This window comes from Salmo salar, chromosome 23, assembly GCF_965601325.2.
Source record: "Salmo salar chromosome 23, fSalSal1, whole genome shotgun sequence".
Taxonomy (NCBI): Eukaryota; Metazoa; Chordata; class Actinopteri; order Salmoniformes; family Salmonidae; genus Salmo; species Salmo salar.
In genome coordinates, this window is record NC_138313.1 from 3,303,122 (window position 1) to 3,327,629 (window position 24,508).

A 24,508-nucleotide genomic window follows, 5' to 3' on the forward strand; every position below is an offset into this window, starting at 1 on the left:
TGCAATGTGTGTCTATGCCATCGGGTTAGCTATAACCAGTTTTAAACGTTTTAGGAGTAATTGAAATATGAAGAATTTGATTTGTCACTATGTTGACGGTCCCTAACTGCCGTTGGTGGAATTACGGAAAACTACAGGCGAATATCCAACCTGAAAATGTCTTTACCTCGGTTTGCTGGACAGCAAATTATGTAGCTAACTAGCAAATCCTACCCTATCATTATGGGACCTTGGTTGGTTAGCTTGTTGCTAGCAACCAGTGTGACACCGTAAACAATTACCAATCACCTTGTTAACTGGCTAACAAAACTAAAGCTACCTAACAGATTTGGTCATTCATTCATGTCATTCATTCATGTCAGAACGTTGCTAATACTCTGTAACAAATGTATCCCATAGCTAGCAGCCCAGCAGTATACTCTTACCAACTCTCGTATACTTTGAAAACAGATGTCCATAATAACTGTGAGTCTCAAAGCTACTTTATGTTATTGTTTAACGGTCGTTACCTGGTAGCTGGTCAACTCAGTGATGAGTCGAGATTGGCGAGGTTCTATCTATCTATCTCGGGTCCTGTGTTGATGTCAGATCTGCTCTTGAACTTTATGCCACTAGCTTAAACACTAGCGTCAACATGTCTTGATGCTCTCTGAAAAACTGGTCGGACGAAGGTAAACCGTTATGTTTTTGTGAGGCGCAGCTAGGTTCTTATTTTCTTATCGCGGCGCAGCCATGTTAAAATTGTATCCAACTTCCGCCCCTTACTCACGTGACTTATTACAACACTATCTCGGTTGGAAATCGCCCAACAATGAAACTGATACCAGAGACTGAATACTGAATAGATAGGAAAACAAAAAGTCCTTTCATTGGCAAATAGTCAAAGTACATAGTTGAATTTTTCCTAGCCTCAACCAATGATGTAAAAAAATAATTTGCTTCAACTGACCCTGGTGTGGTGATATAACAGTTATTGTGCAGACATTGCTTCCAGAGGCAGTTTGTAACTCGGTAGTGAGTGTTGCAACCTAGGACAGATGATTTTTAGGCGATTCAGCACTCTGCGGTCCGGTTTTGTGAGCTTGTGCGGCCTACCACTTCGCGACTGAGCTGTTGTTCCTCCTAGAAGTTTCCACCCCACAATAACAGCACTTACAGTTGACCGGGGAGGTTCTAGTAGGGAAGAAATTTGATGAACTGACTTGTTGGAAAGGTGGCATCCTATGACGGTGCCATGTTGAAAGTCATTGAGCTCTTCAGTAAGGCCCTTCTACTACCAATGTTTGTGTATGGAGATTGCATGGATGTATGCTCAATTTTATATACCAGTCAGCAACGGGTGTGGCTGAAATATGGGGCGGCAAGTAGGGGAGGCAAGTAGCCTGCCTAGTGGTTAGAGCGTTGGACTAATAACCTAAAGGTTGCAAGATCGAATCTGTGAGCTGACAAGGTAAATATCTGTCGTTCTGCCCCTGAACAAGGCAGTTAACCCACTGTTTCTAGGCCCTTATTGATAATAGGAATTTGTTCTTAACTGACTTTCCTAGTTAAAAAAAGTGCCGAAGGGGTGTCCACATACTTTGGTATATATAGTGTATCTTGCTCAAATAGATATATAAGGCACCCTATTCTCTGTAACTTTTCCCTGAATAATGTTCTACTTTTGACCATAGCCCTGTGGGCCCTGGTGAAAGTTAGTGTACTATATATAGGAAATAGGGTGCCATTTTGGACACCCTGCCTATTTTAAACCATTTCGCCATCCCATTCCCCCAGTTAAGCAAATGAAGGGGAGAGGCTGTGATTATAATTGATGTAGTAAATTACTTTTCCTGTCAATGACTTCATGTAATAAACATCCTTTATTGTGTTTGTACAGTATTTTCCTTTTTTTAAGGTTTAATAAAACCTTAATTCAGCCCAAAAATCTATTTTTTCAATAATGAAATATACAACAGACTGAACAGTCATGTACCAATTAGATGAATTAGTTGCCATTCAGCCTCATCTAGGCTTGGTATGGAATAACTGATAAAATACCTCAGCCTCAGGAAATCATTGGGGAAAGAAGTCACACTTACATTTACATTTTAGTCATTTAGCAGACGCTCTTATCCAGAGCGACTTACAAATTGGTGCATTCACCTTATAATATCCAGTGGAACAACCACTTTACAATAGTGCATCTAAATCTTTTAAGGGGGGGGGTTAGAAGGATTACTTTATCCTATCCCAGGTATTCCTTGAAGAGGTGGGGTTTCAGGTGTCTCCGGAAGGTGGTGATTGACTCCGCTGTCCTGGCGTCGTGAGGGAGCTTGTTCCACCATTGGGGTGCCAGAACACTTCCAGTTTGCACAAATCTTTATTTGACTTGCTGTAATAGAGATACAGACCGTATTAAAGCATACATTTAATCTAACAATGTCTTCATTGTGTCTTATTAATTGAAAATAAAAGCAGTATTCCTTTATTCACCATTTCAAGAAGGAAAGAGCAATACCAGTATAAATGGAAAGCAGGCTCAGACAATATATATAATGACTATAGAAAAATGACTTAACAATTCAAAACCCTATGGTCAGATGGCTTTTCATAAAGACGTCATGGTAAGTAATAGAATCCAAGTTTGAGTGTGTGGGACTTGAGGGGGAGAAAGAACCAGTGGAGACAGCAACAGGCAGGTGGCAGGTAGAAGTTGGCCAGGTGGTATTGGGCCAGGCATGTCCAGGTGTCAAGCCAGGGTATCCTCAGTCACGGTCCAAGAGTCTCAGGCCCTCCGAAAGGGGAGACGGGGAGAGAAAAGATGAGGGTTAGTGAGAGCATGGCTAAGACCATAGTACACCACATGCACTGAGGTTAGAGAATAATCAATAGTGTTGCTGTGGACACTGGATAATCTGACTAACACACACAGACACAATCCACCTGTTTGACCTCGCTGTGATACTGTAAGCATACTTATGTTACTTTAATGAGTCAATTCAGGTAGCTTTCAATGTCTTGCATTTGTGTTAACCATGGCAGCCAGCATTGTACATTCGTGGCCAAAAGTTTTGAGAATGACACAAATATTAATTTCCACAAAGTTTGCTGCTTCAGTGTCTTTAGATATTTTTGTCAGATCTTACTATGGAATACTGAAGTATAATTACAAGCATTTCATAAGTGTCAAAGCCTTTCATTGACAATTACATGAAGTTTATGTAAAGAGTCAATATTTGCAGTGTTGACCCTTCTTTTTCAAGACCTCTGCAATCCACCCTGGCATGCTGTCAATACATTTCTGGGCCACATCCTGACTGATCGCAGCCCATTCTTGCATAATCAATGCTTGGAGTTTGTCAGAATTTGTGGGTTTTTGTTTGTCCACCCGCTTCTTGAGGAATGACCACAAGTTCTCAATGGGATTAAGGTCTGGGGAGTTTCCTGGCCATGGACCCAAAATATCAATGTTTTGTTCCACGAGCCACTTAGTTGTCACTTTTTCCTTATGCTCCATCATGCTGGAAAAGGCATTGTTCGTCACCAAACTGTTCCTGGATGGTTGGGAGAAGTTGCTCCCGGAGGATGTTTTGCTACCATTCTTTATTCATGGCTGTGTTCTTAGGCAAAATTGTGAGTGAGCCCACTCCCTTGGCTGAGAAGCAACCCCACACATGAATGATCTCAGGATTCTTTACTGTTGGCATGACACAGGACTGATGGTAGCACTCACCTTGTCTTCTCCGGACAAGCTTTTTTCCGGATGCCCCAAACAATCGGAAAGGGGATTCATCAGAGAAAATTACTTTACCCTAGTCCTCAGCAGTCCAATCCCTGTACCTTTTGCAGAATATCAGTCTGTCCCTGATGTTTTTCCTGGAGAGAAGTGGCTTCTTTGCTGCCCTTCTTGACACCAGGCCATCCTCCAAAAGTCTTCGTCTCACTGTGCGTGCAGATGCACTCACACCTGCCTGCTGCCATTCCTGAGCAAGCTCTGTACTGGTGGTGCCCCGATCCCGCAGCTGAATCAACTTTAGGAGACGGTCCTGACGCTTGCTGGACTTTCATGGACGCCCTGAAGCCTTCTTCACAACAATTGAACCGCTCTCCTTGAAGTTCTTGATGATCCGATAAATGGTTCATTTAGGTGCAATCTTACTAGCAGCAATATCCTTGCCTGTGAAGCCCTTTTTGTGCAAAGCAATGATGATGGCACGTGTTTCTTTGCAGGTAACCATGTTTGACAGAGGAAGAACAATGATTCCAAGCACCACCCTCCTTTTGAAGCTTCCAGTCTGTTATTCGAACTCTATCAGCATGACAGAGTGATCTCCAGCATTGTCCTCGTCAACACTCACACCTGTGTTAATGAGAGAATCACTGACATGATGTCAGCTGGTCCTTTTGTGGCAGGGCTGAAATGCAGTGGAAATGTTTTGGGGGGATTCAGTTCATTTGCATGGCAAAGAGGGACTTTGCAATTAATTGCAATTCATCTGCTCACTCTTCATATGCAAATTGCCATCATACAAACTGAGGCAGCAGACTTTGTGAAAATTAATATTTGTGTCATTCTCAAAACTTTTGGCCACGACTGTAAATGAAGAGATGTGCAGAAAGATAATCAGCCTCTGTGTCTGTGGATCCTTTCCCCTTAATGTATTTTTCATATCAGCCAGGCCCAGCTTTTCTAAGACACACCATTTATTTAAAGCTCTCGTTGAGTCTATTGCTTAAATCCTTGTTTCGTTTTCACTTATTCTTACCTGGTAAATAAGCAACAATGCTGGGTAACCACAAGGAGAAAAAGGTGAGGTGAGACACTGGATAAGGCTCTCATCGCTGTCATTCGTAGGAGAAAGAGACAGAGATATCGCGGAAGGAGATCGGGGTGCCTTGTAAGGATCCGGCGACGAGTGGCTAATCTGCCTTTGCCATCGGTACTATTGGCCAATGTACAATTGCTGGATAATAAAGTGGATGAACTACAAGCACGTATATCCTACCAACTTAACATTAAAAACTGTAATATCTTATGTTTCACCGAGTCGTGACTGAACGACGACATTAATAACATATAGCTGGCGGGTTACACACTGTATCGGCAGGATAGAACAGCAGCTTCTGGTAAGACAAGGGGTGGCAGTCTATGTATATTTGTAAACAACAGCTGGTGCACGATACCTAAGGAAGTCTCGAGGTTTTGCTCGCCTGAGGTAGAGTATCTCATGATAAGCTGTAGACCACACTATCTACCAATAGTTTTCATCTATATTCTTCGTAGCTGTCTATTTACCACCACAAACCGATACTGGTATTATGACCTCACACAATGAGCTGTATACGACCATTAGCAAACAGGAAAATGTTCATCCAGAGGCGGCACTTCTAGTGGCCGGGGGCTTTAATGCACGGAAACTTAAATATGTTTTACCTCATTTCTACCAGCATGTTAAATGTGCAACCAGAGGAAAAAAACTCTAGACCACCTTTACTCCACACACAGAGACGCGTACAAAGCTCTCCCTCTCCCTCGCCCCCCAAATCTGACCATAATTATAACTTCCTGATTCCTGCTTACGAGCAAAAAGTAAAAGCAGGAAGCACCAGTGACTAGATCAATAAATATTGGTCAGATGAAGCAGATGCTAAACTACAGGACTGTTTTGCTAGCACAGACTGGAATATGTTCCGGGATTCTTCCGATGGCATTGAGGAGTACACCACATCAGTTACTGGCTTCACAAATAAGTGCATTGATCATGTCGTCCCCACACTGACTGTACGTACATACCCCAACCAGAAGGCATGGATTACAGTCAACATTCGCACTGAGCTAAAGGGTAGAGCTGCCGCTTTCAAGGTGCGAGACTCTAACTCGGAAGCTTATAAGAAATCCCGCTATGCCCTCCAACGAACCATCAAACAGGCAAAGCATCAATACAGGTCTAAGGTCAAATAATACTACACCGGCTCCAACGTTCGTCGGATGTGGCAGGGCTTGCAAACTATTACAGACTTACAAAGGCAAGCACAGCCGCGAACTTCCCAGTGACACGAGCCTACCAGACGAGCTAAATTACTTCTATGCTCGCTTCGAGGCAAGTAACACTGAAACATGCATGAGAGCATCAGCTGTTCCAGACAACTGTGTGATCACGCTCTCCATAGCCGATGTGAGTAAGACCTTTAAACAGGTCAACATTCACAGACGGATTACCATGACGTGTACTCCGAGCATGCGCTTACCAACTGGAAAGTGTCTTCACTGACCTTTTCAACCTCTCCCTGTCTGAGTCTGTAATACCAACATGTTTCAAGCAGACCACCATAGTCCCTGTGGCCAAAAACACTAAGGTAACCTGCCTAAATGACTACAGACCGTAGCACTCACATCTGTAGCCATGAAGTGCTTTGAAAGTGCTGGTGATGGCTCACATCAACTCCATTATCCCAAAAACCCTAGACCCACCAATTTGCATACCACCCCAACAGATCCACAGATGATGCCATCTCTATTGCACTCCACACTGCCCTTTCACACCTGGACAAAAGGAACACCTACGTGAGAATGCTACTCATTGACTACAGCTCAGCGTTCAACACCATAGTGCCCTCAAAGCTCATTATTAAGCTAAGGACCCAGGGACTAAACACCTCCCTCTGCAACTGGATCCTGGACTTCCTGACAGGCCACCCCCAGGTGGTAAGAGTAGGTAACAACACATCCGCCACGCTGATCCTCAACACAGGGGCCCCTCAGTGGTGTGTGTTCAGTCCTCTCCTGTACTCCCTGTTCACTCATGACTGCATGGCCAGGCACGACTCCAACACCATCATTAAGTTTGCCGATGACAGCCTGATCAACGACAACACAGCCTATAGGGAGGAGGTCAGAGACCTGGCCGTGCGGTGCCAGGACAACAACCTCTCCCTCAACGTGATCGAGACAAAGGAGATGATTGTGGACGACAGGAAGAGGAGGACCGAGCACGCCCCCATTCTCGACGGGGCTGTAGTGGAGCAGGTTGAGAGCTTCAAGTTCCTTCACCAAGACAAGCACACTAAGACATTCGGCGCATGTGACAAATAAAATTTGATTTGCTTTCAAGTATTTTTACTTAAGTACTTTACACCACCGGATGTTATTACTCCAACCTCGTGAAATGTACAAACTGACATTTTCGTCAAAAACAACTTTATATCCAAGGAGTGCCATTGATTTGAAGCTCTGCACATGCGCAGTTCGGCGCAAGACAACAGTTAGACCCGATTATGTGTTTCTATGCATGAGCTTTGCTAGCCAACATCGCTATGACATCACCTACAAATATGCTTCGGGATTTCTATTGGAGAAGCAGTTTTAGCCTATCTTTATGCTGTACTGTCTTTTATTCTGTTCTGGACCTGGTTTCCCAAAAACATCTTAAGGCTAAGTTAATTGTTAGAACATCCTATGGTTCTAACAATGAACTTAGCCTAATTAAGATGCTTCATCTTAGAACCATAGGGAAATTATGTGCTTGCTTTCAGGGACAAAGGAAAAACCCTACTATATGTCATCTTAAATCATTTATGAAAATTTGATTTCTTGAAGAAATTGAACAGTCTACTCTATATTGTAGCAAATAAAGTGTACCCAAATATATAAATATATATATATATATATTATAATACCAGTCAAAAGTTTGGACACACCTACTCATTCAAGGGTTTTTCTTTATTTTTTACTATTATTATTTTTTACTATACATTGTAGAATTATAGCGAAAATATAAAAACTATGGAATAACACATATGGAATCATGTAGTAACCAAACAAAGTGTTGGATTTTTTTTAAATGTATTTTAGATTCTTCAAAGTAGCTACCCTTTGCCTTGATGACAGCTTTGCACACGCTTGGCATTCTCTCAACCAGCTTCACCTGGAATGCTTTTCCAACAGTCTTGAAGGAGTTCCCACACACACTTGTTGGCTGCTTTTCCTTCATTCTGCAGTCCAACTCATCCCAAACCATCTCAATTGGGTTGAGGTTGGGTGATTGTGGAGGCCAGGTCATCTTATACAGCACTCCATCACTCTCCTTCTTGGTGAAATAGCCCTTACACAGCCAGGAGGTGTGTTCGGTCATTGTCCTGTTGAAAAACAAATGATAGTCCCACTAAGCGCAAACCAGATGGGATGGCGTATAGCTGCAGAATGCTGGTTAAGTGTGCCTTGAATTCTAAATAAATCACAGACAGTCTCACCAGCAAAGCACCCCCACACCTCCTCCACCATGCTTCACACTGGGAACCACACATGCAGAGATCATCCCTTCACCTACTCTGCGACTCACAAAGACAAAGTGGTATACTGGTATAATGTCTATTGCTCGTGTTTCTTGGTCCAAGTCTCTTCTTCTTATTGGTGTTTTTTAGTAGTGGTTTCTTTGCAGCAATTTGACCATGATGGCTTGATTCACACAGTCTCCTCTGAACAGTTGATGTTGAGATGTGTCTGTTACTTGAACTCTCTAAAGCATCTGTTTGGGCTGCAATTTCTGAGGCTGGTAACTCTACTGAACTTATCCTCTGCAGCAGAGGTAACTCTGGGTCTTCCTTTCCTGTGGCATTCCTCATGAGAGCCAGTTTCATCATAGTGTTGATGGTTTTTGCAACTGCACTTGAAGAAACTTTCAAAGTCCTTGAAAATTTCCGGACTGACTGACCTTCATGTTTTAAAGTGATGATGTATTGTTGTTTCTCTGCTTATTTGAGCTGTTCTTGCAATAATATGGACTTGGTCTTTTACCAAATCTTCTGTATACCAACCCTACCTTGTCACAACACAACAGTTGGCTCAAACGCATTAAGAAGGAAAGAAATTCCATAAATGAACTTTTAGCAAGGCACACCTGTTAATTGAAATGCAATCCAGGTGACTACCACATTAAGCTGGTTTGCGAGAATGACAAGAGTGTGCAAAGCTGTCATCAAGGCAAAGGGTGGGTACTTTGAAGAATCTCAAATATATTTGTTTAACACTTTTTTGGTTAAACATTCCATGTGTTATTTCATAGTTTTGATGTCTTCCCTATTATTCTACAATGTAGAAAATAGTAAAAAATAAAGAAAAACCCTTGAATGAGTAGGTGTTGTGAGTGAAAAATCACGTATTTACCTTAATATTTACCTACCTTAATAGTTAACAATTAATATCCTTAACAACAATAAAGACATTTCTTTAGTGCCAATGATGTGCTTCTGAGAAAGTATGGTTCATCTCTTCCACATTAACTCCAACCAGTTGGTCTAGGTGTGTAGTCAAGGACATGGGATAGAGATATGCTTGAGGAACAGATAGACCTGTATTGTTTCAATTTCTCTTTGCTTCTGAGTAACCTGGTCACACGGCATAAGACATAGAGCCTCTGAGAAGTGACCACAGTTCTTCAGCCCATCCTGTTCTTTTACTATCTTCCAAGGGCACAGCTGTGGGGAGATGGAAGAGAACGGAGGCTGGCTTGGTAGAGAAAGGAGTAACGGAACTAACGTTATCACTTGTTGGTGCGCCATGACCCAATACACATAGCCACAAGAAAACAAGGTAGCTTATATTGCCCTGATCTGCTGGGGAGGGGTGGAACCAAAGATGACTAAGCAGTTCTTGGGTTGCGATATAAACCCCTTGCGTCTGTATTATTTGAGCTCTCACTGCATTCACTCTGTGTGCATGTAGTGACCTTGCTCCCTTATTGAGTGAATAAAGATTTTTGATTAAGTATAACTGACTTGTGTGATAAGTTTGTCTCTTCACATTTGATAATACAGAAATAACCACCAGTGTATCCAAACTTTTGACTTGTACTGTATATAAAAACGGTTTATTCTTAGTCAGTGTCCTTAGTCGACATACAAATGAAAAACATTGGTTTTTGTTAACATTGCAGCAGACGGCAGGGAGAGGTGAGGGGCGTGGTTATTGAGGGGAGATATATGGCAGCCCGTTGGCTCCACCCCCGGGCCTTATATGGACTTCCTGCCCCAACGAGGAAAGGCTGTGTTTCGTTAAGCCAGGGAGTGCTTGGGGATAAAGGAGGAAGCAGCCTGCACAAAGGGGCAGAGTAGGAGAGAATCAAGAGCGTTATGAAGAGTGGGAGAAGAGAGAACACTGTCTGTGAGATTACCCGTTGTGACCTGGACTGTTGGACTACCCCCCTTGTGTACCGGACCGGATTGGTTGAGGACCCGAGTGTGAGGATTACCCCTGGAAAACAGCTTGTGGTGATTGGTGAATTCCCCTCTCTTCCCCAGTGTACCAAAACCCCTAATAAACTTCCCATTTGCATTCATTTGTGCTACTGATGCATGTTTTGTTATTGAACTTGGAGATGTGGCAACCCCACACCCTTGAGCCTGGTACAACATGTAAACAAAAACAACAAAAAACACACATAGCATAGCCCATTCCACAAGAAGCATAGTCATGTCACTACCAGGCCAATACAGACAGAACAGAGCACAGAACATCCTGCACGTCTCACAATGACAAAACAGATGAGCCATAACACACCGTTGGATATCAATACAACTCCCTAGATTGACTGAGCCTCACAGATAGCGTCCCAAAACACATTTTTACCAGCATGTCACATGTGCAACCAGAGGGAAAAAACCTCTAGAACACCTTTACTCCACACACAGAGATCCATACAAACCCTGCACTCCATTTGGCAAATCTGACCATAATTCTATCCTCCTGATTCCTGCTTACAAGCAAAAAAACTAAAGCAGGAAGTACCAGTGACTCGCTCAATACAGAAGTGGTCAGATGATGCGGATGCTACAGGACTGTTTTTCTAGCACAGACTGGAATATGTTCCGGGATTCATCCAATGGCATTGAGGAGTATACCACCTCAGTCATCGGCTTCATCAATAAGTGCATCGACGACGTCGTCCCCACAGTGACCGTACGTACATATCCCAACCAGAAGCCATGGATTACAGGCAACATCCGCATCGAGCTAAAGGCTAGAGCTGCCGCTTTCAAGGAGCGGGACACAAAACCCGGACGCCTATAAGAAATCCCGCTATGCCCTCAGACGAACCATCAAACAAGCAAAGCGTCAATACAGGATTAAGATTGAATCCTACTACACCGACTCTGACGCTCGTCGGATGTGGCTGGCCTTAAACTATTACGGACAACAAAGGAAAGCTGCTAAGTGACGCGAGCCTACCAGACGAGCTAAATGCCTTTTATGCTCGCTTCGAGGCAAGCAACACTGAAGCATGCACGAGAGCACCAGATGTTCTGGATGACTGTGTGATAACGCTCTCGGTAGCCGATGTGAGCAAGACCTTTAAACAGGTCAACATTCACAAAGCCGCGGGCCAGATGGATTACCAGGACATGTAGTCAAAGCATGCGCGGACCAACTGTCTTCACTGACATTTTCAACCTCTCCCTGACTGAGTCAAGCAGACCACCATAGTCCCTGTGTCCAAGGAAGCGAAGGTAACCTGCCTAAATGATTACTGCCCCGTAGCACTCACGTCGGTAGCCATGAAGTGCTTTGAAAGGCTGGTCATTGCTCACATCAACAGCATACCCTAGACCCACTCCAATTCACATAGCGCTCCAACAGATCCACAGATGACGCAATCTTAATCGCACTCCACACTGCCCTTTCACACCTGGACAAAAGGAACACCTATGTGAGAATGGTGTTCATTGACTACAGCTCAGCTTTCATCACCATAGTGCCCTCAAAGCTCATCGCAAAGCTAAGGACCCTGGGACTAAACACCTCCCTCTGCAACTGGATCCTGGACTTCCTGACGGGCCGCCCCCAGGTGGTAAGGGTTGGCAACAAAACGTCTGCCATGCTGATCCTCAACACTGGGGCCCCTCAGGGGTGTGTACTTAGTCCCATCCTGCACTCCCTGTTCATCCACAACTGCGTGGCCAAACAAGACTCCAACATCATCATTAAGTTTGCTGATGACAACAGTGGTAGGCCTGATCACCGACAACAATGAGACAGCCTATAGAGAGGTCGTCAGAGAACTGGCAGTGTGATGCCAGGACAACAACCTCTCCCTCAATGTGAGCAAGACTAAGAAGCTGATCATGGACTACAGGAAAAGGAGGGCCGAACAGGCCCCCATTAACATCAACGGGCTGTAGTGGAGCAGGTCGAGAGTTTCAAGTTCCTTGGTGTCCACATCACCAATGATCTATCATGGTCCAAACACACCAAGACAGTCATGAAGAGGGCACGACAAAACCTTTCCCCCTCGGTAGACTGAAAAGATTTGGCATGGATCCCCAGATCCTCAAAAAGTTCTACAGCTGCACCATAGAGAGCATCCTGACCAGTCGCATCACCGCCTGGTATGGCAACTGCTCAGCATCTGACCGTAAGGCGCTACAGAGGGTAGTGCGTACTGCTGCGACTCGCTGTTTATTATCTATGCATAGTCACTTCACCCCTACCTACATGTACAAATTACCTCTAACCTGTACCCCCGCACACTGACTTGGTATCGGTACCCCCTGTATATAGCCTCATTATTGTTATGTTATTGTGTTACTTTTTACTTTAGTTTATTTGGTAAATATTTTCTTAACTCTTTCTCGAACTGCATTGTTGGTTAAGGGCTTATACGTAAGCATTTCATGGTATTCAAGTTGTATTCGGCGCATGTGACAAGTAAAGTTTGATGTTATTTTATTTGAAGCCCGCCCTCAGTGTGTCCATACGTGTGGCTAAGGCATGGAATCCATTGTTATTCTGGGGAGAGGGGTGGTTGGAAACACTTGTCTAGGAACACTTGTCTACACAGTGTATTTATCAAGTCTGACAAAATACAGTATCTTCAGTCACAGTCCCCTTGATTTCTCCTGACTCCTCTCTTTCTTCTCCTCTTCATCAGTCTCTACTTCTTTTTGTTCTCTTTGCAGGCCACCACGTATCTCTGAGCTACGTTGAGGGGCGGGGAGTAGCCGTCTGCGTACGACGTGTCCTCAAACAGCACTGAGTAGTCGTCCTGGGGCTGAGAGAGCAGAGAGAGCATGGTGGTTAGTGGAGAGAACAGAGTTCACTGATTTGGGGTCAGTTTAGCATTTTCCCCAATAATGGTTAAGGTTAGGATTGATGGAGGGGAAGCTGCCACGCGAGGGGCCTGCCTGGATGCAGGGTTTGGTGTACAGTAACATTATCTCTGAACCAGCTTTATGTAGTTTTGTCATCAAATAAAATGTATTCAAATTACATCAATCAGCTCCCCCCCTCCTCTCCCTTTCCTTGTCTCACCCGGTGTGGGTGGGTGTGGATGAGGGCTCTGTAGAAGCAGGTGGTCTGGGGGTAGAGGGCCAGCACCAGCTGGTCTTTACTGAACAGGGCCTCCGGGTCCGTCTCTGGGTTGGCCTTCCACTGGGGGAGGGGGATGATACGCCGCCTGCTCAGGGTGTGTCTCCTGGAGGAGGAGGATGGGGGAGGGATAAGAAGTAGAGTAAGATAATTGTCATTATATCCAAGGTGAGATTTTCAGGGCATAAAATATAATGTACTACAAGACAAAATAGTAGGAAGAGAAATATAGAAAATGAAGACATTGACTTACTCTTTTCCTTCCTCATCAATGTCATCCACTTCGTACCTGAAGGATAGAGCAAAAGAATACAACTCAAAACAGTCTGTGTTGTAGCTGATTGGCTAAAAGTGTTAAAGGCTGTAGTTGATTGGTAACAGTGGTACATGGCTGTACTTGATTGGCAGTGGCTGGAGCTGATTTGCTGATAGTTACTTGTTGGTGGAGTGGCTGTAGCTGACCACCTCGGCCAGGATCCACTGTTCGTCTCCGTCCACGGCCTTGACCCGCGCTGCCACCTTGTCCCCTTGCTTGGCCACGTAGTCACTGTTGGCTGGCATCGCCCCACACAGGGGAGGAGGACTGGAGGAGAGGAGGATACAGGGAAGGATGGAGGGTTTTAGGGGTGAGGGAGTAATATAGTAATAGAGGACAGAAAAAAGGGGCAGGTGGAAAAGAAAGGGGGGGGGGGGTACTGAACTTGAAATGTACACAACAAGAACACAGATTTTGGCCTCCCGAGTGGCGCAGTGGTCTAAGGCACTGCATCGCAGTGCTAGCTGTGCCACTAAAGATTCTGGGTTCGAGTCCAGGCTCTGTCGCAGCCGGCAGCGACCGGGAGGCCCATGGGGCGGTGCACAATTGGTCCAGTGTCGTCCGGGTTAGGGGTGGGTTTGGCCGGCAGGGATATCCTTGTCTCATCGCGCACTAGCGACTCCTGTGGCGTGCCAGGCGCAGTGTACGCCGACACGGTCGCCAGGTGTACGGTGTTTCCTCCGACACATTGGTGCGGCTGGCTTCCGGGTTAGATGTGCATTGTGGAAGCAGTGCGGCTTGGTTGGGTTGTGTTTCGGAGGACGCATGGCTCTCGACCTTCGCCTCTCCCGAGTCCGTACGGGAGTTGCAGCGATGAGACAAGACAGTAACTACTACCAATTGGATACCACGAAATTGGGGAAAAAAAAGGGGTGAAAAAAAATAAAAAATGAAATAAAAAAGAACAGATTTTTGTTTCCCGTTGTAAAATGTTGTGCACTACTGAACTGAGCTCAGGAGAGACTGAATCTTCAGACCCTACCTGTCTCCTGGCTTGCCAATCCACAGCGGGAGCGTCATGGCTGACTGTTGGAGCAGCGTCATCAGCACCCCCCTCCGCATGGTCTTCCTGGGGGGGTCATTGTCGCTGTTCACACCTGCCATCTTAGCCGCTGGGGGAGAGGAGAAAGAGATTGAGGTATGGGCTGCATCTCAATAGTTAACAGTGGCTTATTCTTGTCTCCTCTCCTTCCTAAATAGGATGTAGGCTATTATGAGAATTCAGTCACAGCCATTCTTACCTATTCGCCTCTCCTCCAATAAGGATTTGATCTCTGCAATTTTGTCGAGAGCATGACGAAGAATACTGTGGGAGAGAAAGAGTGGCGTCCAACTTATTTCTTTGTAATGGAGCTGTACTTACTTACTCCACATGGTGGCGATGATTTCTGAACGCATGACAAAAACACATCCAATCACTTAAGTACCACAGTTGGATAGGTGAAAGGAAACATTACATTAAATGGCTTACACCAAACCTACCATATCAGATCAGTGGACACTTCAAGGGGCATAGGGCAAGGGGCATAGGGATATCAGTGTAGGCTACCCTGATGAAGACAGCTTGTCTGTCGAAACGTTGGTTATTAGGTTATTAAATTATTGCATCCGAGCTCCTAGAGTGTGCGGCTCTCCTCTTTTTTGTCAAGTGTAGGCTACCGACCTGCACTCTGCCTCAGCGTCTGCTCTGGCTGTGGTGTAGAGTCCCCTCAGCTTAGTCCGGTAGTAAGGGGAGGCTGGGGGAGATGGGTACAAGAATAACACCTTATTACACTGTGTGTGTGTGGATCTAAAATCCCCAAAGTCCCCACAAGGATAGTAACATTTCCCACGTCCCCATGAGGACAAAGGCTATTTTAATCTTAGGGTTTAGGGTTAGGGTTACAATTAGGATAAGAGGTTAGTGGTAAGGTTTAGGGTTACAACTAAGGGTTACGTTTAGGGGTTAGGGAAAATAGGATTTTGAATGGAAATTAATTTTAGGTCCCCACGAGGATAGAAGAACATAACGTGTGTGTGTCTAGCTTAGCCAGACGATACATAAATAGAAACGGTGAGTAACAGTAATATGAAGAGTTCTAAAATAGTGTTGATGGACAAAGGGGAATGTGGGGAGGCGAGGTAGAGGCTCACTCTTGTTCTCAGTCTGCATCCTCTCATGTGTTTTCTGGATGTTGAGCAGGTTGTGTTCACTGCGCGACCGCTCCTCCTGAAAAAGAGAAGGAAAGGGATTAATATTACAATGTGGTTGTTGCATAGGTGCAAAATGATGCAATATATCAGCAAGAAAAACATGCAATGTGCACACAAAATGTAAATGTATTACAGTGATTGATGTTTGGCAATGGAATTTAATTTGATCTCTGAATATCATTCCTATTCTGTATTGCTAGGTATTACATTACTCCCTATGATGGCATGATGTAAAAATATGAGTCATTGGAGTCACATTTGAATATAACTAGCAGACGACACACAATTAATCTTCTCCTTTCCCCCTTCTGATAACCAGGTGGCGAATCGCATCTCTGCATGTCTGGCAGACATATCAGTGTGGATGACGGATCACCACCTCAAGCTGAACCTCGGCAAGACACAGCTGCTCTTCCTCCCGGGGAAGGACTGCCCTTTCCATGATCTCGCCATCACGGTGGACAACTCCATTGTGTCCTCCTCCCAGAGTGCTAAGAAGCTCGGCGTGACCCTGGACAACACCCTGTTGTTCTCCGCTAACATCAAGGCGGTGACCCGATCCTGTAGGTTCATACTATACAACATTCGCAGAGTACGACCCTGCCTTACACAGGAAGCGGCGCAGGTCCTAATCCAGGCACTTGTCATCTCCCGTCTGGATTACTGCAACTCCCTGTTGGCGGGGCTCCCTGCCTGTGCCATTAAACCCCTACAACTCATCCAGAACGCCGCAGCCCGTCTGGTGTTCAACCTTCCCAAGTTCTCTCACGTCACCCCGCTCCTCCGCACACTCCACTGGCTTCCAGTTGAAGCTCGCATCTGCTACAAGACCATGGTGCTTGCCTACGGAGCTGTGAGGGGAACGGCACCTCCGTACCTTCAGGCTCTGATCAGGCCCTACACCCAAACAAGGGCACTGCGTTCATCCACCTCTGGCCTGCTGGCCCCCCTACCTCTGAGGAAGCACAGTTCCCGCTCAACCCAGTCAAAACTGTTCGCTGCTCTGGCACCCCAATGGTGGAACAAGCTCCCTCACGACGCCAGGACAGCGGAGTCTATCACCACCTTCCGGAGACACCTGAAACCCCACCTCTTTAAGGAATACCTGGGATAGGATAAAGTAATCCTTCTAACCCCCCCCAAAAAAAAGATATAGATGTACTATTGTAAAGTGGTTGTTCCACTGGATATCATAAGGTGAATGCCCCAATTTGTAAGTCGCTCTGGATAAGAGCGTCTGCTAAATGACGTAAATGTAAAATGTAAATGTAGGTAGCTATTTATTCATCAAATGACCGTCCTCCACTGTGGTACCTGTATCACTGGTCAGTGCTCCTGATGACAACAGCACTTGGGTGTAGAAACCATTGGTTGAGACTTACCTGCGTCTGCTTGATGAGTTGATGGAGCTCTGTTAAAAGCTCTGCGATTTTGGTGTCCGCCGACATGATGTTGCCTGTGGTAACAAGATGTCCAAAATGCATTCATCAAAATAGTTTCACTTGAGTTTAAAGCAGCAACATGATAGACATGCCTTGCACACATGATAGCTAGCCAGCAGATTCCGACCCTACCGTTATGCTTGTTTACAATGAGTTGCACTGGGGTCGGAATGTCATCAAGGTTAGATTAAGACTCTGGGGATGAGAAATTGTGTTATCCTCCAAATTGTCCCATTATCCCAACTGTTACACCGGGAAGATTGAACGGCTGCTTATTTTCAAAGCTGCCCTTTTCGTCCTCATGCTATCCAGCAGGAGACACAGCTGCCATTATAGAATGACATGTTGAGTAAAACAACAAATGAGCTGATTGGCTGCCACTGCTATTCCAAAACGGTGGCGGTGGCTACTGCTAGCTAGCATGAGGACAAAAAGGGTAGTTTTCCAGAAAACTAGCAGTATTTCAATCTTCTCGATGTATCAGTTTAGATATACAGTTGAAGTCGGAAATTTACATACATCTTAGCCAAATACATTTAAACTCAGTTTTTCACAATTTCTGACATTTAAATCATAGTAAAAAATCCCTGTCTTAGGTCAGTTAGGATCACCACTTTCTTTTAAGAATGTGACATGTCAGAATAAGAGTAGAGAGAATGATTTCGATAAGCTTTTATTTCTTTCATCACATTCCCAGTGGGTCAGAAGTTTACATACACTCAATTCATATTTGGTAGCATTGCCTTTAAATTGTTTAACTTAGGTCAAACGTTTCAGGTAGCCTTCCACAAGCTTCCCACAATAAGTTGGCTGAATTTTGTCCCATTCCTCCTGACAGAGCTGGTGTAACTGAGTCAGGTTTGTAGGCCTCCTTGCTCACACACGCTTTTTCAGTTCTGCCCCTAGATTTTCTATGAGATTGAGGTCAGGGCTTTCTGATGGCCACTCCAATACCTTGACTTTGTTGTCCTTAAGCCATTTTGTCACAACTTTGGAAGTATGCTTGGGGTCATTGTCCATTTGGAAGACCCATTTGCGACCAAGCTTTAACTTCCTGACTGATGTCTTGAGATGTTGCGTCAATATATCCACGTAATTTTCCATCCTCATGTGCCATCTATTTTGTGAAGCGCACCAGTCCCTCCTGCAGCAAAGCACCCTCACAACATGATGCTTCCACCCCCATGCTTCACGGTTGGGATGGTGTTCTTCGGCTTGCAAGCATCCCCCTTTTTCCTCCAAACATAACGATGGTCATTATGGCCAAACAGTTCTATTTTTGTTTCATCAGACCAGAGGATATTTTTCCAAAAAGTACGATCTTATTCCCCATGTGCAGTTGCAAACCGTAGTCTGGCTTTTTTTATGGCAGTTTTGGAGCAGTGGCTTCTTCCTTGCTGAGCGGCCTTTCAGGTTATGTCAATATAGGACTCGTTTTACTGTGGCTATAGATACTTTTGTACCTGTTTCCTCCAGCATCTTCACAAGGTCCTTTGCTGCTGTTCTGGGATTTATTTGCACTTTTCGCACCAAAGTACGTTCATCTCTAGGAGACAGAATGCGTCCCCTTCCTGAGCGGTATGACGGCTGCGTGGTCCCATGGTGTTTATACTTGCGTACTATTGTTTGTACAGATGAACGTGGTACCTTCAGGCGTTTGGAAGTTGCTCCCAAGGATGAACCAGACAATTTTTTTCTGAGGTCTTGGCTCATTTCTTTTGATTTTCCCATGATGTCAAGCAAAGAGGCACTGAATTTGAAGGTAGGCCTTGAAATACATCCACAGATATACCTTAAATTGACTCAAATGATGTCAGAAGCTTCTAAAGCCATGACATAATTTTCTGGAATTTTCCAAGCTGTTTAAAGGCACAGTCAACTTAGTGCATGTAGACTTCTGACCCACTGGAATTGTGATACAGTGAAATAATCTGTCTGTAACAATTGTTGAAAAAAATTACTTGTGTCATGCACAAAGTAGATGTCCTAACCGTCTTGCCAAAACTATAGTTTGTTAATTTGTGGAGAGGTTGAAAAACAAGTTTTAATGACTCCAACCTGAGTGTATGTAAACTTACAACTTCAACTGTAGGTCAAATTTAGAGTACAGTGTAACATCCCATCCCTGCATTGAAGTAGGTTTTCCGATCCATATCTTGCGTTGGCTCCACGGTGTCTTAAAGGTCCAATGCTGCCATTTTTCTCTCAATATCAAATAACTTCTGGGTAACCATTAAGTACCTTACTGTGACTGTTTTCAATTAAAATGGTCAACATGAAACAAAAATAGCTTCTTAGCAAATAGCAATTTCTCAAGCAAGAATTTTGTTAGGACTGTCTGGGAGTGGTCTATGTGGGGCGGGGAAAATTGAAAACTTTCTGTTATTGGCAGAGAGGTTTGGAACTCACTCACTTCCTGAAGGGAATCGTTTAATCTGGCCTGGGCGCCCAGATAGGCGTGTTTTGCAACGGGGGAAAGTTGATTGCATTCATTTTGGAACCGGGCTGCCTCCTGGGCGTGAGCCATGTGCCCCATTCAAAGCCCACTGGGAAGTTGGCTCAAAACAAAAGTGACGTATTTAAACCACGTGGAGTAATGAGTAGGATTCTGTGTTCACATTTAAAAGTGATTGCTTTTGATAAAAACACGAGAGGTTGCATGTTACTGGATGATGTACCATGCTGCCTTGTTGACAACATGACCGCGTGGCGTAGATTACTTTTCAATTTGAGAAAGGTGCTCCTCCCTCACCGCTTTTCCCATTCACATCACGGGCCATAGACCAGTGCCCCACAGCTCAGCATAATCTAACACCGCCCATTGGTCTATTAACTAATTTACCACCTGGTGAATGTAAGAAGGAGCAGAAGGCAGACGTTTTACGTGCCCCCAACCGATTGTGTTTTTTTGTTTATTTATCTGCGTTGTTCGTAACGTTTTTTTTAAACTAATTTTGTACATAATGTTGCCACTACCGTCTCATACGACCGAAAATAACTTCTAGACATCAGGACTGTGATTACTCACCACGGACTAGCAGAATCCTGTTTCTTCTTTCACGACTCTGACGAGCCCGAGACGGAGGATATACGGGTCCGTCGGGAACAGGCCCCGACCCCCGTGATCTGCATGAAGAGGAGGCGGAGAAAGAGAGGCCGGAGAGCGGGCTGCCTTCAGAGAAGTTGGAGGCGATCGAATAAACCCCCACTTCCCTCAATTCTGCTAGCAAACATGCAATCTTTGGACAATAAAATCAACGCGTTACGGGGAAGATTAAACTACCAACGGGACATTAAAAACTGTAACATCTTATGCTTCACAGAGTCGTGGCTGAACGACGACAAAATCAACATACAGCTGGCTGGTTATACGATGTACCGGCAGGACAGAACAGCGGCGTCTGGTAAGACAAGGGCCGGCGGACTATGTATTTTTGTAAATAACAGCTGGTGCACTATATCGAAGGAAGTCTCGAGCTATTGCTCGCCTGAGGTTGAGTATATCATGATAAGCTGTAGACCACACTACCGAGAGAGTTCTCATCTGTATTCTTTGTAGCTGTTTACATACCACCACAGTCAGAGGTTGGCACTAAGATAGCATAGAATGAGCTGTATTCCTCCATAAGCAAACAAGAAAACTCTCACACTGATGCGGCGCTCCTAGTAGCCGGGTACTTTAATGCAGGGAAACTTAAATCAGTTTTACCACATTTCTATCAGCATGTTAAACGTGCAACCAGAGGGAAAAGAACTCGGGACCACCTATACTCCACACACAGAGATGTATACAAAGCTCTCCCTCCATTTGGCAAATCTGATCATAATTCCATCCTACTGATTCCTGCTTGCAAGCAAAACTTTAAGCAGGAAGCACCAGTGACTAGATCAATAAAAAAAGTGGTCAGATGAAGCAGATGCTAAGCTACAGGACTGTTTTGCTAGCACTGACTGGAATATGTTCCAGGATTCCTCCAATGGCATTGAGGAGTACACCACATCTGTCATTGGCTTCATCAATAAGTGCATCGATGACGTCGTCCCCACAGTGACCTTACTTACATACCCCAACCAGAAGCCATGGATTACAAGCAGTCTCTGCACTGAGCTAAAAGCTAGAGCTGCCACTTTCAAGGAGCGGGACTCTAACCCGGAGACTTATAAGACATCCCGCTATGCCCTCCGATGAATCATCAAACAGACAAAGCTTCAATACAGGACAAAGATCGAGTCATACTACACCAGCTTTGATGCTCGTCGGATGTGGTAGGGCTTGCAAACCATTACCGACTACAAAGGGAAGCACAACCGAGAGCTGCCCAGTGACACTAGCCTACCAGACGAGCTAAACTACTTCTATGCTCGCTTTGAGGAAAATAACACTGAAACATGCATGAGAGCACCAGCTGTACTGGAAGACTGTGTGATAACGCTCTCCGCAGCCGATGTGAGTAAGACATTTAGACAGGTCAACATTCACAAGGCCGCAGGGCCAGACGGATTACCAGGACGTGTACTGCAAGCATGCTCTGACCTACTAGCAAGTGTCTTCACTGACATTTTCAACCTCTCCCTGTCCAAGTCTGTAATACCAACATGTTTCAAGCAGACCACCATAGCGCCTGTGCCCAAGAACATTAAGGTAACCTGCCTAAATGACTACCGACTTGTAGCACTCACGTCGGTAGCCATGAAGTGCTTTGAAAGGCTGGTCATGGCTCACATCAGCACATTCAACACCATAGTGCCATCAAAGCTCATCAATAAGCTAAGGACCCTGGGACTAAACACCTCCCTCTGCAACTGGATCCTGAACTTCCTGTCGGGTAGCTAACAACACATCCACCACGCTGATCCTCAACACAGGGGCCCCTCAGGGGTGCGTGCTCAGCCCCTCCTGTACTCCCTGTTCACTCATGACTGTATGGCCAGGCACGACTCCAACATCATCATTACATTTGTAGATGACACAACAGTGGTAGGCCTGATCACCGACAACAACGAGACTGACCTACTCCTTGTAGGCTGAGACTTGGCCGTGTGGTGCCAGGACAACAACCTCTCCTTCAACGTGATCAAGACAAAGGAGATGATTGTGGACTATAGGAAAAAGAGGACCGAGCACGCCCCCATTTTCATTGACGGGGCTGCAGTGGAGCAGGTTGAGAGCTTCAAGTTCCTTGGTGTCCACATCACCAACAAACTAACATGGTCCAAGCACACCAAGCCAGTCATGAAGCGGGCACGACAAAAACCTATTCCCCCTCAGGAGACTGAAAAGATTTGGCATGGGTCCTCAGATCCTCAAAAGGTTCTACAGCTGCACCAACGAGAGCATCCTGACTGGTTGCATCACTGCCTGGTATGGCTGCTCAGCCACCGACCGCAAGGCACTACAGTGGGTAGCGCAAACGGCCTAGTACATCACTGGGGCCAAGCTTCCTGCCATTCAGGACCTCTATACCAGGCAGTGTCAGAGGAAGGCCCTAAAAATTGTCAAAGACTGCAGCCACCCTAGTCATAGACTCTTCTCTCTGCTACCGCACAGCAAGCGGTACCGGAGCGCTAAGTCTAGGTCCAAGAGGCTTCTAAACAGCTTCTACCCCAAGCCATAAGACTCCTGAACATCTAATCAAATGGCTACCCAGACTATTTGCATTGCCCCCCTCCACAGCACTGCCACTCTCTGTTGTCATGTATGCATAGTCACTTTAATAACTCTACCTACATGTACGTACTACCTCAACTAACCGGCACCCCCCCTGTATATATTGTTATTTTTTACTGCTGTTCTGTAATTATCTCTTTTTCTCATCCATATTTTTGGGGGAAACTGCACTGTTGGTTAGGGCCTCGTATATAAGCATTTCACTGTAAGGTCTGCACCTGTTGTAATTTGGCACATCTGACTAATACAACAAATTTCAGTTGGACTTTTTCAAATTTAACCTTTAACTCAGCAAGTCAGTTGAGAACAAATTCTTATTTACAATTACGGTCTACACCGGCCAAACCCGGACTACGCTGGGCTAATTGTGTGCCGGCCTATGGGACTCCCAATCACTGCTGGTTGTGATACAGCCTAGATCTTTTCAAAGAGCTCTTACACCAAAGGCATTATCCTTTTCACAATATTATTCCAACTACATAGTGTGGATATATATATATATAACACAAAACTCAGGAAAATAACGTTGACTGCAATGGGCCTTTAATCTAACCATGATTGCGTTCTGACCCCAGTGCAGCTCAATGTAAACAAGCGCAACGTTAGAATCTTCTGGCTAACAGTAAGGTTAGCTGTATTGTTCACAACTTATGTCACATTTACTTTGTACTGGCAAGTTGTCTGCAAGAGTTAGCTATCGTGGTCAGAACAAACATATTGTAGGAAACTAGCCAGCTAAATTTAGAAAATGTAGCAAGCGAACTCACGTTCGCAAAGCTAGCTAGATAAGCTGGCTAAATAGCTAGCTAGCTTCTATGACGCCTTAAACGTGATCTTTCCTTTTTATCAACCACCAAACGCAGTTTATTTTGTGGAGTAAAGTTACATTTTGGTAAGTAGTCGTAAATTGCTATACAAAATGTTTAGAACTATGCATTCATACTATCTCCCTACCTTTGGTAGTTTGTGAGCTTTCATTCGTTTCAAGGCCTACTACGGACTGGCAGCGAGGACAAACAGTACTACCCCAAACGTTTGTCTTACGGGTCTTTCAATATTGCATCTTGGCCATAGACTGTATAAGAAATAAGGCCTCTCTCTACCATATGGGTGTTCTAATGTAAAAAAAATGAATTTAAAAAAAGAATAATAAAATATATATATGTAATAATCACATGTAAATATAATTGTTGTTTGAATTCGTTTAGCTAATGTTTACAACCCATGGAATGTAAGTGGTGAAGTAAATGACATCTTCCAAACATCTCTCCTCAATGTTTACATATTGAAACATACAGACAATTCCTTTCAATCATTATCTTGATTAAATTGCACTGTAATGTTTGTGTAAAATGTTCCGTCAGCAGTATTCTGCGAGGGATCGGAGGGAGGTTTGACCTCTGGAAACAAACACCATCTGTAAACACTATGGTGAAGAAAACAGCCACATAAACAGCAAAACAATCACTAAGAACAAAACTCAATAGAGAACTAATATGAATGTAAAGCTAGGTAGACCGTGCCCTAATGTAAAGCAATATATTATA

The 24,508-nt window shown here is 44.6% G+C and overlaps 2 protein-coding genes across 8 annotated transcripts in view; both read right to left on the reverse strand.

The window, feature by feature from the left end:
* Window positions 1-805, reverse strand: part of LOC106583937 (protein spinster homolog 1) — a 51,685-nt gene extending 50,880 nt beyond the window's left edge. Inside the window, exon 1 of one of the 3 annotated variants that reach the window (XM_014168627.3) lies at window positions 510-805. The gene's annotated coding sequence lies outside the window, so the exon portion shown is untranslated. The remainder of the gene's footprint in view (window positions 1-509) is intronic. The other 2 variants (XM_014168626.3, XM_014168628.3) reach the window with 2 other exon arrangements.
* A 9,014-nt stretch (window positions 806-9,819) lies between these two features.
* On the reverse strand, window positions 9,820-24,051 carry LOC106583938 (SAGA-associated factor 29). 5 transcript variants are annotated; one of them, XM_014168630.3, is made up of 12 exons: window positions 23,916-24,022; window positions 20,322-20,419; window positions 17,426-17,488; window positions 17,234-17,307; window positions 15,792-15,867; window positions 15,322-15,394; window positions 14,900-14,964; window positions 14,641-14,770; window positions 13,779-13,925; window positions 13,596-13,631; window positions 13,286-13,448; window positions 9,820-13,025 (listed from the first exon to the last, which is right to left on the reverse strand). In XM_014168630.3, exons 4-12 carry the CDS (start codon window positions 17,297-17,299, stop codon window positions 12,909-12,911), a joined length of 873 nt encoding a protein of 290 aa, XP_014024105.1. In that variant the 5' UTR covers window positions 17,300-17,307; window positions 17,426-17,488; window positions 20,322-20,419; window positions 23,916-24,022; the 3' UTR covers window positions 9,820-12,908. The 5 variants fall into 5 exon arrangements, with proteins under 5 accessions (XP_014024105.1, XP_045562291.2, XP_045562290.2 ...); XM_045706335.2 differs by lacking the exon at window positions 17,426-17,488 and having other exon boundaries at window positions 13,245-13,448; window positions 20,322-20,532; window positions 23,916-24,034; XM_045706334.2 differs by lacking the exon at window positions 17,426-17,488 and having other exon boundaries at window positions 20,322-20,532; window positions 23,916-24,033.
* Window positions 24,052-24,508: the final 457 nt, after the last annotated feature.